Below are 15,895 nucleotides of genomic sequence, written 5' to 3'. Positions count from 1 at the left end.
TAAAAGTAGAATTCATGGCAGACACACTGTATTGGATTGCATTAAATTGCACAGGTGGTCATAAAGTTATACCTGATTAGTGTACACGCAGTCATAATTGTACAGAAGTAAATCAATTTGCTCTTCAAATCTAACTTCAAGTTTCCTAAAAGTCTTGTTTTTTTTCTGACCTACAGCAGTTTAACTTCGCTTTTGTTGAAGTAATGTAGAAATATAGTCAGTACACCATTACATTACTTTTTGGTGTAGATCAGGTATAACGGAGCACACTTTTTATCGCACCCATGGGGGTAAAGTGGGTTTTGCACACATTCAACCAGAGATGGGAGTGAAAAGCTCCTGCAATATTTTACTTAAAGACCTCAGTGTTTCTCTAAAACATTAAATTTGCATTAGTAAAAATGTAACATAACTCAAAACGTCAGTTAATCTGCTTGTACGTTGTTGTAGACTGGTGATCAAAGAGTTCACATAGGATTCTAATTCTGATTCAGCTGAATTTTGACACTGAGGTAAAATAATGAACCCTGCCTCTTAGGTTGTCAGTGTGATGTAGGCGGTGCCATCGACAGAGCTTGCGATGTGATGTCAGGACAGTGTTGGTGTTTGAAGAACATTGTTGGTCATAAATGCACTGAGTAAGAAACGGCAAACTTTATTCTTATTATATTTAATTGAGAATGAGACCAAACTTTACATACAATATCTATTTAGCTCTTTTGCTAATCAGTACCTGTATTTGTTTCAATTTAAATTGTCTTATACCTCGTTAGACCAGCACCGAGCTACTATTTTCCTTCTCTGCACCAACTGAAGTTTGAGGTGGAGGATGGCACCACGCCAAATGCCAGACCAGTACGTTTTGGTTATAACCCAAAAGAGTTTCCAGATTTCAGCTGGAGAGGTTACGCTGTTATGTCCCCTGCACAGGTTTGTACTCAATATTCATAATTAGGATGCTATTAAATGAGTTGTTTCTTCTACTTTAATCACTTTATAGCTTTCTTTTCCATTTTTTTTTGCAATCTATTCTTGCTAGCATAGATGTTTTGCTTTTACCTCTGCACTGATAATCCTGCTTGCACACAAGCTGTTTCATCAGAGTTAATGTGGTGAATATGGACACCAGCTCTCTTAGAACTAACACTATTTCTCTGCAGCCAGAGGTGATCCTAATGCTCACCCTTGGGTTTCCTGGCTCTTTCCATATTGTCTTACGCTACACCACCCCCAAACAAAAGGGGAGCGCACAAGTCAGTGCACGGATCTTGGTGGTGGACGAGGGTGGCTCTCAGTCTTGCTGTGACTGTAAGTGAAGGGCCTGCCTTGCCTCAGCTGTAATTTCCTCTCTTCACCTTGCTTGCAGTCTGCTGATTAACCCAGTCTGTTAGTTCAACTTCTCAGCTCACCAAGAGTTTTAACCAAGTTCTTAACATTTCACTCTCACAGTCAGCTGTGTGTCACTGTCATCCCTGCAGAGTGAAGTCAGAGTAACAGTGCATGTTGACCCCAAAGGTGGGAGGCAGCATTTGTTCCGTGTGGTCCTGCGGTTTATTAACCCCAGCAGCACCGCAGTGACCGGTAGCATCAGGGCTTCCAATAACAGAGGCACTGCAGGTAAGGCTGCCTCTGACATTGATTTAGCTCTCATATTTTACCATCATATCATAAAATCGAACTAATCCGTGAATAAATAAAACAAATAACTCGTCTCCTTTGCGACATTTGCAGGTGCATGATGTCTTTTATATGATGTTCCATCTATCATTCAATTTATGTGCTGTCAAATGCCAACGTGCGACATTACAACTATCTTTCCGCGTGTGGTTTGGCAGGGTCAGATCAGAGTAAGGAAGTAATATTCCCCAAAAGCCGCAGCCCATCCTTCCTCACTGTGCCAGGAGAAGGCTTTGCCGAGCCCTTTGATTTGACCCCTGGTAAATGGATCATTTACATCAGGGCTCAGGGGGTTCTGCTGGTGAGTCTAATGATACGTATGATGTGAGCATCATTGTGTAAATTCTTCTGGTGTAATTTGCACTTTCATTTGTTGTTGATTTGTTGATTGGAGAAAAATAACCTATGTACAGTATATTGAATACTAAGTGCTCTGTCACTCTTGCATCCCAGGACTACCTGGTGCTGCTTCCTCGGGATTACTATGAGGCGCCGCTGTTACAGGAAACGATCATGCAGCCCTGCACATACTTACCCACTGCAAACAAGAATACAAAGTAATTCTTCAAACCTTCTGTTCAGCATTCAGAACTTAAAAAGCATCTATATACTCCTAACACGATCCTTCAGTAGTCTATGTTCGTTAGCATTAAACACTACGCTTGTCTTAATTTCCACATCAACCACAACAGGGTTTTTACTTTTGTAATACCTCTGTGTGTCTCCATTGCAGCTGTCTGTTGTATAAACATGTGGCCATGGATGGATTCAGCTCTGCACTGGGCTCACAGGGAAGAGTCTCCAGCCGTAGTAGGCGCAGAAGTAGGCAGGCCCGTGTGCGGCGTCCTACCACAGATCACCCTGAAATGGCTGTTCTTAATGGCAGGCAGGTAGGAAGCCATGCCTTTATACTTTTACAATGTAGATTAGCTGAAGTTACATCTTTAAGTCAGTCTTTGGTCAGTCTTTACCTCCCATTCTCTCAAAATCCAGGAATTTTTTGCACAAAGTGTATGTTATGTGTCCTCAGTCTCAGCTTCAGCTCAGTCTGCGTGTGCCTCATCCTGGCCCATATGCCCTTGTCCTGGAATATGCCAGCGAGGTGGACATTGTCCAGAATGTCAACATAGTCATCAGTGCCCAGTCAGGTGACCAGGTCCTGGCCAGGGTTAACATTTACAGTTGTGCCTTCAGGTGAGCCTTATTGTTGTTGCTGCAGCTTCAAAAACAGTGTTTTTATATTAAATTAAAAATAAGTGGTAGAATTTATAGGTTTAAAACTGTGGTCTCTCTAATCCCGGCAGCTTTTTGTGTCGGAGTGTAGCAGTGGACAGCAGGGATCAGGTGGCAGCTTTACAGCTTACACATAGCACAGAACTTCTCCTGCAAACATCCACAACCTCATTCCTGCTGGTGAGAGACATTTTCCCCCTGATATTTATTATAGCTTACAGTATGATATACACCACAACATGCAACAACAAACACAAAAAAACTTGTTCTCTTGGCAGTACAAAGTGTATGCAGTGCCTGCAGGAAATTTCTCAATTGAGTACGTAGAGCCCAAGGTGCTCTGCGTCTCCACCCATGGCCGCTTCACTGAAGACAAGTAAGTTACCTTGGGTGAATTCAACTTGGTTTTAACAACACGCCACACAGAGACTAGATGTTTATGTTGTGCTGTTGGAGAGTAGAGATACACATCTGTTTTCCAGGTGGGGTTGCATAAGTTCTTCCAGCTGAGCAAAGTCATTAACCTGAGGCTAAACTAAGGGTCAAGCTCCCTTTTCTCCGTGACACTAAATTGACTCCCTAAACCTAATGATGACCTCAGACAGAAGTCACATATGAATTGTCAGTGTATAGTCCTGTAATTTATTATGTAGCTGACTAAAACTTCTAAAAGGGAAACATGAAAAGAAAACAAACCTTGGCTTGCCACTGACCCCTCACCTGACATGTGGTACACCATTGAAGTATTTTAACCACTATCAACAGACGGAAATAACAAAACAACTTATTGCTATCTCATGTTTTTAGTCGACACTGTGTTCTGAGCCAGTTTGACAAGCCAAACTCAGCCTTGATTTTGTATGCGGCGCGTGATGGCCAGCTGTCCTCCCCACGAGCTTCCCATCAAGCTGAGAATGATGACTGGAGACAAAGACGACAATCTGGGGTGTTCTCTGTCAGTGAACCTCAGAGTGATGGGGTGCTGCTGAAACACCCTCAGGTATTAGAAAAAAAAAAGCACGCACTGATCTTCCTAACATTGTTGAACGATTTGAGTCTTCCACTGCTGCTTGGAGCAAACTGCACCAACGCAAAATTGTAGGTTTCGCGTCTGGTTGGTAATTAAGGTTCCATGCCATTTCGTTTACAGACAGAGATCCACTTCACTCCAAGGGTGCCCGTCCCAGCCAGGTACGTGGTTGTGGTCCATTATCATCAGCCTGAACATACCTCCTTCCCTGTGGAGGTCAGAGTGGACTCAGGCCATGACTGGAGGGGTGAGTCTGTGTGAAGAATGTAGAGGGTTACTCCTACTGTATCTGATCAGAATGAATTAGAGAAGCTATGACCTCCTTTTGGAAATAATTAAGTTTACTCGGGTAGTGCCTGGGACAGCCTACTCAGTGAGGGGAGTAATTTGGGGTGACTGTGGTTCAATGGGTTGTTGGTTCAATTCCCAGCTCCTCCTGTCCTTGAGCAAAACACTGAACCTCAACCTAGTTGCTCCTGGTAAGTGTTGGCAAGCTGCATAGCAGCTCCCCCATCTGTGTGTGATTCTGAGTGTCAGTGCATGAGTGAGAAGCAGTGTAAAGCGCTTTGGGTACCAACAGAAAAAGGTAGAAAAGGGCTATATAAGTGCAGACCATTCCTCCTTGAGAGCAGAAGATCAAAGACGTAGACACACTTCCCTATATGGCTTTAAAGGATCATTGTTCGGCTTGCTAGTGTCTCTTTCTTCATTCAATATGAACTTTGCTCTTCTCTTGCAGGTTTAATAAATGCATCGTTCTGTCCTGCAGTGTCAGGCTGCAGGGAGGCCGTGATTGCCAATGGGCGCATTGCACTCGACTTTGACCAGAATTCTTGGCAGCTACCCAGGATTTCTGTGATTGTGCCAACTAGGAAGACTCTTATTCTGGTCAGTGGTTTAGAGAATGTGACATGTCAAACACCATCTTGAAAGTTTACGCCAACTACATTCTTATTTAATTAAGAATTAAGATCAAAGGAAATGAAGACATACTTGTGTGTAAAGTTGTGTAAGTCTCTGAGGACTGAGGAGTCTGTGTTTTGTAATGAAGTCGTTGAGCTTGAGGACTGGGATCTTCTCAGTGTTATGTCATATCGCCAAAAAAAAAAAAAACAATGAAGGGCCTGTACTCCACCTGGCTACTCAAAACAGCTTTATAAGAGCAAAGCTTCGAACCTTAAGCTGGTGCAGGTTGGGCTTTGTTGCTTGATGCTCACTTGCTTTCCTTCATCAGATCAAATGAAACAGAACAATGTGGCAAATACATTCAAAACATTCAAATTATAGGTGCATTACTGAATAGGGTTTAACAACAAAACAAAGTAGAGGGTTTTGGTGGGGTTATATGTTTTATCGTTTGTTATGATTTGTGTCTTTTCTACAGAATTATATCTTGTTGGTTCCTGATAGTAGTTACACCCTGGATCTCTTGAAAGAGAAGCCTTTGGATAAATCATCAGAATTCATACAGCAATGCAGAGGAGAAGGCTTCTATATCGAGTAGGTATTCACCGTGTAGGTAAAACAAGCCAGACTGATACCCGTCTCCACCAATACTGTAGATCGAAGTATTGAATGAGCTTTAATTAGCCCTGGTTTCGTATAATCTATGTTATACTGTATCCTTATTTTTTGTTACGTATAGTGTGAGGAGTGTAAGTTAGTAAATGGTGCCCTCTAGCTGTGATAATAGTGAGTAAGATGATGATGATAAAAAAACGACAACACTTTTTTTATGAATTTTTCTGCCTTCAGCCCCAGAACATCTTCACAGTTCTGCAGAGAGTCTGCCCGCTCTCTCGTAGCTGCTTATAATGGTGGAGCTCTTCCTTGCGATTGTGACAAGTCTGGCTCCACAGGGATGATCTGTGACCCAGTTGGAGGACAGTGTCCCTGCAGGCCGCACGTCATTGGTCGACAGTGCACGAAGTGTGCTACGGGTTACTATGGCTTCCCCTACTGTAGACGTGAGTTACTATTTACTTTTTCTGACAGCTGAAAATAGATATGTACTGGTTGTGATTCATATAGTGCGTAAGATATACACAAAAATAACTAGTGAATATGAAATATGCACAAGTACTTGACATAATCCCTTGTTCTGCGTGCAGCGTGCGAATGTGGTCGTCGACTCTGCGATGACGTGACGGGAACCTGTATCTGCCCTCCTCATACAGTCAAACCAGCCTGTGATGTGTGTCAGCATCAGACATTCAGTTACCACCCTTTGCTGGGGTGTGAGGACTGTGAATGCTCTCCAAGTGGCATCGACACCAATGCAGGACTTGACTGTGATCGCATCACTGGGCAGTGCAGGTGTGTGGCAACTTACACTAAAATATTCACTCACTAAGACTAGAAATTAGAATTTAATAGTTGTATATGCAGAGGTGAATTTAGCACCACACACTGCAGTTTTATTTCATGTGTAAAACAATCTGCTCTTTCTGTTGGCTTCTTAGCTCTGTAATTGTCCAATTTTCTGTAGTTTACAGTATTTCTTGACACATTATTTTCTTCAATGCACTAACTTTTGGATGGTGAAAGAGGCTGGTATGTGAAACCTGCAGCGTCTGACATTGAAACTGAATCAAGACTGCAAAATACTTAGAGTGATTAAAGAGGGGATTGGTACTCAGTCCAGTCATGTTGATGTACTGTTTTCTCTCAAGTAGGTCTTCAGTCACTCAGCTTTCCCAAGTTGATGTCTCTGTAGATAAAGGAACAATAGGAATGCATTAACAAATACAGCACTAGGATAAAGCAATTTAATGAAGAGGATTATACTTTATTTTTCAATTTATAAAAAGTGGCTTTATTTTTTTCATCTTCATTTTGTCCATCTTTTTTTTTGCTAATATCTGGGTTTAAATGTATGAACAACACATGACGAGTTCGGAAACTGCATCAGAATGTTTTTTTTAAAAATGTGACTGTTTATTTCTACATAGCTGCAAACCAAGGATAGGAGGCCGGCAGTGTGATCGCTGTGCTGCAGGTTATTACCACTTCCCTGACTGTCTACCTTGTAGTTGTAATCAAGGTGGTGTCACACCCGATATCTGCCACCCAGAAACAGGAAGGTGTCTCTGCAAGGTGAGTTGATTCTATCTAAATGCTAATGTTAAAGGACGCCTTCACTGATTTTCAACATGCTTCTTTTGGTTCTAGTTTGGGTTGTACATATGTACATAAATGCCACTAAACTTCCCATTGGTTTCCCTATATCAAAATATCTCTCTAGTCAGGGAGTTTGAGAGCATTAATGTACATTTACATCCTAAATGAGAGCCGTAGAAAGCAAGATGAAAATTGGTGAAGTCGCTCTTTAAAAGTCTCTTAAACATCCTCGCTCTGACTTTATATTTGTAGAGAAATGTTGCTGGTGACCGCTGTGATACTTGTCGGGAAGGCTCCTTTTATTTTGACCCCTCAAACCCTTATGGCTGCACCAGCTGCTTCTGCTTCGGAGCCACTGACCAGTGTCGAAGCTCCAACAAACGCAGGGGGAAGGTGTGTGTTTGCTTTTATGTGGTGTACCACACACATTTACACATGTTCAGATAACAGACCTGTGCTAGCATAGCAGATAATAGCATAACATGCCAGGAGGGTTTTAATGGGACATGGGCACATTGTACATTTTAGATTTAGCTTTTGGTTGCATTTCTTAAATCCTATCCTTTTTTAGTTTGTTGAGATGCGGGGATGGCGTTTGGGAAGCTCTGACCAGGAGGAGTTTCCCTCTGTGCTGAACACAGCCAGTAACACAGTGGTGGCAGACATCCAGGAGCTTCCTCATGCAGTTCATACTCTACACTGGGTAGCACCACCATCCTACCTGGGAGACAGGGTGAGTAAATGGACTGGAAATGCCAAAGGAACAAGAAGGCTTTGTCTATCTTTTTATGTTTTTTTATGATGGTCAAATGTCCGTCAATTCAAGGCAAAATCTAGGGCTGTCATGATATCAACTGTTGTTGGACAATAAATTGTCCATAAAGTAATTGCCATAAATGATATAATAGGTGATTTAAGAGGGGTCCCCACTCGGCAATCGGCACTGTCCCTGAACTGCCTCAATGCATTGCACAGAACCATTTTCCAAAGAAACCTACACTTTGTGGTGTCCCTGAATGCACCGTGTCTGCAAGACACTGCAAACCTGCAGCTTTGATGCTACAGTGTTATATTAATGTAAAGCCCTGTACACAATGGGAAGTGATCCAGTTACAACATGAAAACAGAAAATGTCCAATCCCAACAACCATTTAATAACCATGCAGAAAACAAGACTGTGGCAATTGCAAATTCTCAAAGTCGTCTCAATATATTGTCCATATATAGTCGATAATGTAATTATTGTTACAGGCCTAGGTAAAACAGTGTCATAGCAGAGAAAATGTACGGCCTTAACCTAGCTTCCTATTTTAGAACCAACTAATGTAGATACAGACTTTTTCCTGTTGCAGTGTCCTTTATCTCCTTTATGGCTTTCTTATTCTTAGGTTTCATCTTATGGTGGTTTCCTCACCTACCAGTCCAAATCCTTTGGGATTCCCAGTGAGGGGATGACTCTGATTGACAGAAGACCTGATGTTGTACTGACTGTGTGTAGTGCTGCTAGTTTCCTCATTCTCACTCTTCTCTTCTTGCAGTGGCTTTTTTCCCCACAGCTTATCGTTTTCTATCTCATTATTTCACCTAGGGTCAAGATATGACCCTGATCCACATGGCTCCACAAGTGCCACTTCCAGACAGGCTGTATCAGGGCAGAGTCCAGATTGTGGAGGTAAAACACATCAGTTGCTCTGTTTGACATAATTTTACTTAAACTTCTAAGTTTAAGTTTAAGTCTAAAATCAACAGGTATAATTATTTATCATACCCTCAGGACATGGCTGGAGGTCAAGTCAATAAATATTTCAAATTAAAATTACCACTCAGAATACATCCTTTGGGAACTGCAATAATGAAATTTAATAATTTAAATAATTATAATAAATATATATATAATATGTATATCCTATTTTATAAAAACAAAATAGAAAATATAAGATTTATGATAAAAAGTAACTCACATGTTTATACATGAAATTAAAGAAATTTGAATTGTGAATGGAAACTCCCCTCTATAAATTTCTAAGCATTCATCGTGTGTGTGTGTGTGTGTCTGTGTGTATATATATATCATTATTATTATTTATTTATTTTTCCAGGCAAACTGGCGCCATGCTGTTACTAACAGGCCCGTATCCAGAGAGGAACTGATGATGGTCCTAGCTGGTTTGGTTGGCCTTAGGATTCGAGCTTTGTATTTTACTCAGACCCAGCGTCTAAGCTTAGGAGAGGTCGGCCTTGAGGAGGCCACTATCACAGGGACTGGAAGTCCTGGAAACACTGTGGAGCATTGTTCCTGCCCTCCTCAGTACACAGGAGACTCTTGTGAGGTGAGAAATTCAAAGACTCTTGAGTCTTTTGATATTAATAGTCTTGAATTCTCTTGAACAATAAATACATATTAAATGTAAAAGACTTAATGATTATTCAAAATAAGCTATCTTTTCAAATCATATTTAATTGTTTATAATTTAAATACGTGGGCACACAGTAACCTAACAAGTGATAAAGAAAAAAGCGTAAAATACAAGATTTAAGCATAACTATGTAAAGTGCTTTGTAATAATTGTGAATCTGATGGAAAACATAAACTAATTATGAGAAAAAAGTGACAGGATCGGGATTTTGGTGGATTTTGTCGGATCAGAAGCAGCAGAGATAACAAACGGGGGGGGCAGGGTGTTGATTTAAGAGCTGGACCTCCTCCTCGTATTTTTAGGGTGTTCTGACATGCCTGATGCAAGAACCACACCCTTCTCTAAAACAAAAATTCATCTGCTGAGGAGCCTTGGTTGGAATGTACTGGAAAATACCGGCTGGTGAGGTGTGCAGCCAAATTGTGTAGCCCAGGGCTAGGACATGATGCACAATCATGCAGACATAATATTAGTGATTATAAAGCTATAATCACTGGCATGGCTACAACTCACAGAAATGATGTGGTTGCTAAGGAAAGAATTATCTTAAACTCCATTATGGTGCTGAGTTGACTGAGTCTGTTTGTGCTTCTCAAATCTGATTTGTATACACATGCTTCATTAAAAGGACTTTTTACTTTTCTAGCAGAGAAAAAAAACTTTCTCTTCTTTCTCTCCTCTTCTTCAAAAAAATGTAAAAGCATTTTAACTTTGTGGTAGTACTGTTGCCATAGATGTGGCTACAATCCTGTGTGTTTGGGAGTGTTTAAAGGAAGTTCATTATACGTACCTGGAGGTGTTATGACACGGTGCCTCACCTTAACACATGAGGTGTGGCACTTGGCAAAGCAGTGTTGCTCATAAAACCTCACCTGAGTGCACTCTGTATGTGTGTGTGTGTCTGTGTAAGTACAGATGACGCACCTAGTTACTGTATGTCTGTCGTGTGTTTGAGGAGTGTGATTCAGGCATGAGTTTGTTGTCTGTGCTGTCTGAGGATGTCTGACTTTCCCCTCACTCATAAATGATTGCACACTGTTGGAAACCACACACACAAAAACACACATAGAGAATGTTATCAAATATTATGAGACTTCCGGACATTTTACTTCAGTCTTATATTTGTGATTTTTTTTTTCCCATCTCTCTGCTCGGAATAATTGTGCTAATGCTAAATTTCTGCGTGGATGCTCATGCATTTGCCCACATTTGATTGTCTTGATGTAACTCACAATCTGTGTGTGTGTGTGTGTGTGTTTGTGTGTGAGAGAGAGAGGGAAAGCATAAAAAGCAGATCGAGGACATGTAGAATCTTGCATGTTTGGGCCTGTGTGCCTGCATACGATCATTCTGATCTGCTGGACTGACTCAAGTGGGAGATGGGTGTGTCCTCTTTATGTGCGTGTGTGTGAGTGTGCGTATTTGTGTTTAAGAGGCTGAGGCCGGTCAGAGTAGAGCACTATTTGCCACAGACCAAACACTAGGAATGTCACATTCGCGTACGGATAGACGGTATCTTACAGGGGCTCTGCTACAGACCCTGATATGTTGGACTTTGATTGGACTTTGCTACACTGGGAACAGGCCCCTTGTGAGAGTAGAGCGGCCTCGCTACGCTAGACATCAGGAGAGATGGACTCAGAGAATACAGTACCCGTCGATTCATGACCAGGGAGCTCAGCGGATAGAGTTTCCATCAGTAAACGGCCCAGACACCCAAGAAGTACGCTACCCCTTGGAACATGACAGAGGACAAACGGTTCAGTATCCCTCAGTTAATGACAGTGCTGCTAGTTCTCAGCTTCAGGTAAAGATCTTTGAAAATGTGATGCATCTTATTGTTATTTTGTGTTTGTTCCACCTGGTATGTAATTTACCCTGCTCTCCATGTGTGGGTTGTTGGAGACTTGAAGACGGTTATCTCTGAAGCCAAAGGGCAGGTGTTAGCTCTTTAGTGTTAATTGTTAATGACACTCAATTCAGGTCAAGTTCATCTTGTGTTGTGTAAAATTCTCATTCTTCACAAAACGAAGGCCGTGCCTGGGAGAACAGCTTTTAATCCTCGTCTGTAACTGGTGACATAATCTATGGAAACACTGTTGGGTTCAGGAAAAATAAATGGTTGATGATTGGTATTATGTCAATTTGTATATGGTATTATTCATAATTTAGGCAGTAAGGCAGTATAGTGTGTAAAGGGTATAAAGAACAGAGAAATGTGTCAGCAGTCAGATTATGATTTATTTACCATGAATTTCTATTCGAAATCAGATATATAGGTGTACACACTACCAATATAAGCAATTTCAATATCAGTAATAGGTTAGTTATTCACGTCTCTATATTTTTAATTCTCTCTTTCAGAAATGCGCTCCTGGTTTCTACAGAGATGGCAGTGGGTCTCACCTGGGCCGCTGTGTGCCCTGTGAGTGCAATGGTCTGGCTGATGTTTGTGAAGAGGGGACAGGGAGGTGCCTGGTAAGAAACTCAATCAGTCAGTCAAAACAAGTACTGTACGTAGGCCCATACGCTTTTACTAAACCAAGAGGGATTTCCTTACCTCAGCTGACTCTAGGGTGAGCAAGGTCTGCATCTCTCACCGTCAGGATACATTTATGGGCACACTTTTTGTGCCCTAGCCTCCCTCTTTCTCATCAGCAATTTCTTTATCACTTCATCTGTACCATTTTCTTTACCATGGCTGTCTGATTTCCTCTTAAGGAGCCCTTCTCACTCATTGATGGCAGCCTTAAGGCATTTCAAAATCTCCGTCTCTGTTGTGTTATTCTTATGCAAGAGACTCAAGACTGAGCCTGTGTGTGTGTGTGTGTGTGTGTACATACGCAGGGATCCACACCCTAGCAGCACAAAGCCAAATGCATAGAAGCGTCTGAACACTCTCTCTGCTATGTGCATTAAACACACGCTTAGGGAATATATTTTTTCTTTTCCCTTGGGGCTTCGCACTACATGTGTGTAAAAACCTTACGGCAGAGCCACACCGAGTGCATGTTTTTTTTTTATACAATACCTGGCCAATATTTGGCTTCTTCTCATCCATAATTCCACACATGCAGAAGTGTGTTTGCAAGTGATTGAATGAATATATTATTTCCTTTTCAGAACTGTCAGTACAACACAGCTGGGGAACGATGTGAACACTGCAAAGAAGGTTACTATGGAAACGCAGTTCAGAGGACATGCAGGGTATGCCCGTGCCCATTCAGGGTGCCAACAAACAGGTGGGTGAAGAAAACAAACAAACCAAAAAAAAAAAACAGCATAATTACATGTAAATGTGTATTTCAGGAATTAAATCATCTCTCGGTCAAATTGCAGTTTTGCGACAAGTTGCAGAGATGTCTATGGCGATGTCCAATGTATATGCAAACCAGGATACACTGGTGACAAGTGTGAGAGGTGAGTGTATGGTGTATATCAACCAAACAGCTGACTGTACAGATGCTGTGGGCTTATTTCTATTTTGCCACGTATTCTGTGATACTTATTTCTGTTTCACATAGTTGTGCTCCTGGTTACTATGGAGACCCTCTGACGATGGGAGGAAGTTGTCGACCATGTAATTGCAATGGCAATGGTAACAGCTGTGATCCCCAGACTGGAGGTTAGATTGTGAACTTGCATATTAAAAACCCTACCACAATACAATAATTGAAACATTTAAATAAACATTTTAATGTAAACGCATGTTAAATGTATATAATTGAATTTTTCTGTAGTTTGCAAGAATGCACTGGAGCCAGGGGACACGAATACAGATGAGCAGTGCCAAGGTAATCAAGCAAAAAGAACTGAAGTCTGAAGACTGGAATTATATTTTACAATAAATTGAATAGGATCTTTTGCTAAGTCATTCGTTGTTCGTCCTCCAGAATGTGACAGTTGTGCCCAGACTTTACTACATGATCTGGAACAGCTGGATGATGAGCTGGTGAGGATCAAAGCTCAGCTGGATAATGCCACTGCCAGTGCCTCCTCTCAGGACAGGCTCAGGAAGCTGGAGAGGGCTGTGTCAGACACAAAGGTAACCTGCCAGTATACTGTAACCCAGCTCCCTCACTATACAAATAGGAAGAAAGATAAGGGGAAGAGAACACTAACATATTTTAGAGTATAGGTATAAAAGCAAATAAATGATGCCAACTCATAAGCACAAAAGATCTTTTTAATAATTTTTTTAAACTACACATAAGATGGGTGTACTTGTTCAAAACTTCTAGCTTTCTTTTGATAAACATTGGGTGACGCAGCCCGTGTGCAAACGCTAATGAGAGACGCTCATTGTCTCATAATTTCAGTGCGTTTGTATGAGGGTATGTCCTTTGTTAGTTTATGACGTGAAAGTGAACAATTGTATGCCTTTTGCAGATTCTTGTCAATAGATTTAGCTCTGCCATCAACACCCAGAAGTCCACAGTTGACCAGCTGGACAGGGACACAATTACTCTCGCAGATGACATGTTCTTACTCAAAAATAAGGTAATTTTGGACTTTGTATGTTGCAAATTGTATGTTTCACCCCTAACACCAGTGCATAGTATTTTATTAATAAATGTGTCATTTGTAAGTGGGGAACATGTGTATAAATGCGTATTGGATGTATGTGTTTTTATTTAGGCAGGTGAAACAGCGGCTGATGCTAACAAGGCAATGGCAGAAATTGAGAAAACACAAAAAAGGGCTAAGGATCTAGACTCGGAGATTCAAAACATGCTCAAGAAAATCCAAGGTAAAGAGTAATTCTGTTTGTCAGTCTGTTGGTATAATAACCTTTATCAACCTTCTATTGGTTTTCTGCTTTCTTTGATGTTTTTATATACTGTATGTTGGTAGAGTAGGTGCTGTGAGTAGCTACGCACTGCTACAGTGGTTACAATGAATCACCTTTGTTTAAATTGTTCAAATTTGATGAAGATAAGGTAAAAAGGTACAGGTAAAATCAGCAGTCCTCCACTGATCTACTGTGGCAATACCTTTAAAAATCTTGATATAAAGTCAATAGAAAGGCAGGGGGATCCTCCCTAAATCAAAACCGAAAAATTCAACATGGCATGATATCAACTTCACATTCTCTATTGCATTTGATTATCAGAGTGTTTGTGTACTTACAGCTCTGCTGGACCAACTGAATGAGGCGGGCAACCGTGGTGATATGAGACCCAATGAAAGCCTCACCAGAATGCTGGAGGAGGCTCAGCGCATGGTGAAGGAGATGGAAAACAGAAACTTCACCCCTCAGATCACAGCTGCTGAGAAAGAAAGGGACGAGGCCAGGAAACGTACGATTTTTGAACATTTATAAACATTTTCCCCCAAAATTCTAAGGTTTTCTTTACCAAGGATTTGATTTAGTTCTATAATGTTTAAAATTATTGCAGACTGGTCAGTAACATTTCCACTAACTATTTTTTATTTTTTTTTATTGTCCAGTACTTGACTACATCAAGGCTAATGTCAGTAAGCAGGTTGGACTGAATGAGGCTGCAGCAGACAAGATTCGAGGCCTTCTTAAGGATTACGAGGCCAAGCTTAAGGATCTGGACCAGGCTCTGAAGGAGGCCCAGGACTTGGTGAAAAAAGCCAATGCACAAAATGGACTCAATTCTCAGGCAATGGGAAATTTGCAGGTAATAAGTTAAGCAATTAATCATATATGAGGAGCACACGAGCTTGTTGGTTAATGGTTAGCATGATAACACGAGGAGGATGTTATAGTGGTTTATAGAACAAAGATACACAAGATTTTTTTGTACGCTATACAGGATTCCGTTATTACACAAGTGTAATGAAACTGACTCATTTACTCTCTACAGAAACGTATTGAAGACTTAAAAAGGGAACAGAGGACTGTTGTGGACCAAATGTCAATGGCAGAGAACGAACTGCAGAAAACAGAAGACTTGCTGAATATGCTCACTGACAGCAAAACGGTATATTTGACTATTCCCTGCATATTCTGTACACTTAAGTGCATGTCTTGTAGTTTTTTTTATTTTCCAGTAAAAGAGCCAACACATATTAACACACTGTGCTCCTGTTATAATAAACCACCACATCTCAGATCCCACAGCAGCAGGCTGTCGTGTCCCAACATATCATCTACGCAGATAATAATCAGTGCTTTTGCTTGTTTTGGTCTGAAGTGAGCAAAATGACATTTCCTGCTGTTTTGAATAACCTCTTGTTCTATTAATAAAACGACATCACCCGTCCTTCTCCTCTGCAGGAATATGAACAGCTGGCAGCACAGCTGGACGGTGCAAAGACTGACCTGACAGAGAAGGTGAACGAGATTTCTAAGGCAGCGGGCAAAGAAGACATTGTGAAGGCTGCAGAGGACCATGCTCAGAATCTCGACAAGCTGGCAAAGGATCTTGAGGAGTAGGTTCAATGTGAA

The 15,895-nt window shown here is 41.2% G+C and overlaps 1 protein-coding gene across 5 annotated transcripts in view; it reads left to right on the top strand.

Moving 5' to 3' along the window:
* LOC137098539 (laminin subunit alpha-3-like) overlaps positions 1-15,895 on the top strand; it is a 49,788-nt gene that overhangs the window by 22,376 nt on the left and 11,517 nt on the right. For all 5 annotated transcript variants that reach the window (XM_067474858.1, XM_067474857.1, XM_067474856.1 and 2 more), the window contains exons 19-51: positions 539-638; positions 774-930; positions 1,479-1,617; positions 1,836-1,978; positions 2,131-2,234; positions 2,411-2,567; positions 2,708-2,871; positions 2,982-3,090; positions 3,189-3,286; positions 3,718-3,910; positions 4,061-4,187; positions 4,680-4,828; positions 5,325-5,440; positions 5,696-5,907; positions 6,052-6,256; positions 6,892-7,036; positions 7,313-7,453; positions 7,632-7,793; positions 8,449-8,550; positions 8,649-8,732; positions 9,160-9,390; positions 11,842-11,955; positions 12,601-12,719; positions 12,817-12,897; positions 13,002-13,102; positions 13,218-13,271; positions 13,371-13,522; positions 13,867-13,977; positions 14,116-14,227; positions 14,610-14,777; positions 14,929-15,125; positions 15,312-15,428; positions 15,725-15,879. In XM_067474858.1, coding sequence (XP_067330959.1) covers positions 539-638; positions 774-930; positions 1,479-1,617; positions 1,836-1,978; positions 2,131-2,234; positions 2,411-2,567; positions 2,708-2,871; positions 2,982-3,090; positions 3,189-3,286; positions 3,718-3,910; positions 4,061-4,187; positions 4,680-4,828; positions 5,325-5,440; positions 5,696-5,907; positions 6,052-6,256; positions 6,892-7,036; positions 7,313-7,453; positions 7,632-7,793; positions 8,449-8,550; positions 8,649-8,732; positions 9,160-9,390; positions 11,842-11,955; positions 12,601-12,719; positions 12,817-12,897; positions 13,002-13,102; positions 13,218-13,271; positions 13,371-13,522; positions 13,867-13,977; positions 14,116-14,227; positions 14,610-14,777; positions 14,929-15,125; positions 15,312-15,428; positions 15,725-15,879 — 4,519 coding nt within the window. The remainder of the gene's footprint in view (positions 1-538; positions 639-773; positions 931-1,478; positions 1,618-1,835; positions 1,979-2,130; positions 2,235-2,410; positions 2,568-2,707; positions 2,872-2,981; positions 3,091-3,188; positions 3,287-3,717; positions 3,911-4,060; positions 4,188-4,679; positions 4,829-5,324; positions 5,441-5,695; positions 5,908-6,051; positions 6,257-6,891; positions 7,037-7,312; positions 7,454-7,631; positions 7,794-8,448; positions 8,551-8,648; positions 8,733-9,159; positions 9,391-11,841; positions 11,956-12,600; positions 12,720-12,816; positions 12,898-13,001; positions 13,103-13,217; positions 13,272-13,370; positions 13,523-13,866; positions 13,978-14,115; positions 14,228-14,609; positions 14,778-14,928; positions 15,126-15,311; positions 15,429-15,724; positions 15,880-15,895) is intronic.

The sequence above is a fragment of the Channa argus genome, chromosome 14 (assembly GCF_033026475.1).
Source record: "Channa argus isolate prfri chromosome 14, Channa argus male v1.0, whole genome shotgun sequence".
NCBI classification, from domain to species: domain Eukaryota; kingdom Metazoa; phylum Chordata; class Actinopteri; order Anabantiformes; family Channidae; genus Channa; species Channa argus.
Note: the sequence above shows the minus strand (reverse complement) of the source record. Positions and strands in the feature narration are given on the sequence as shown.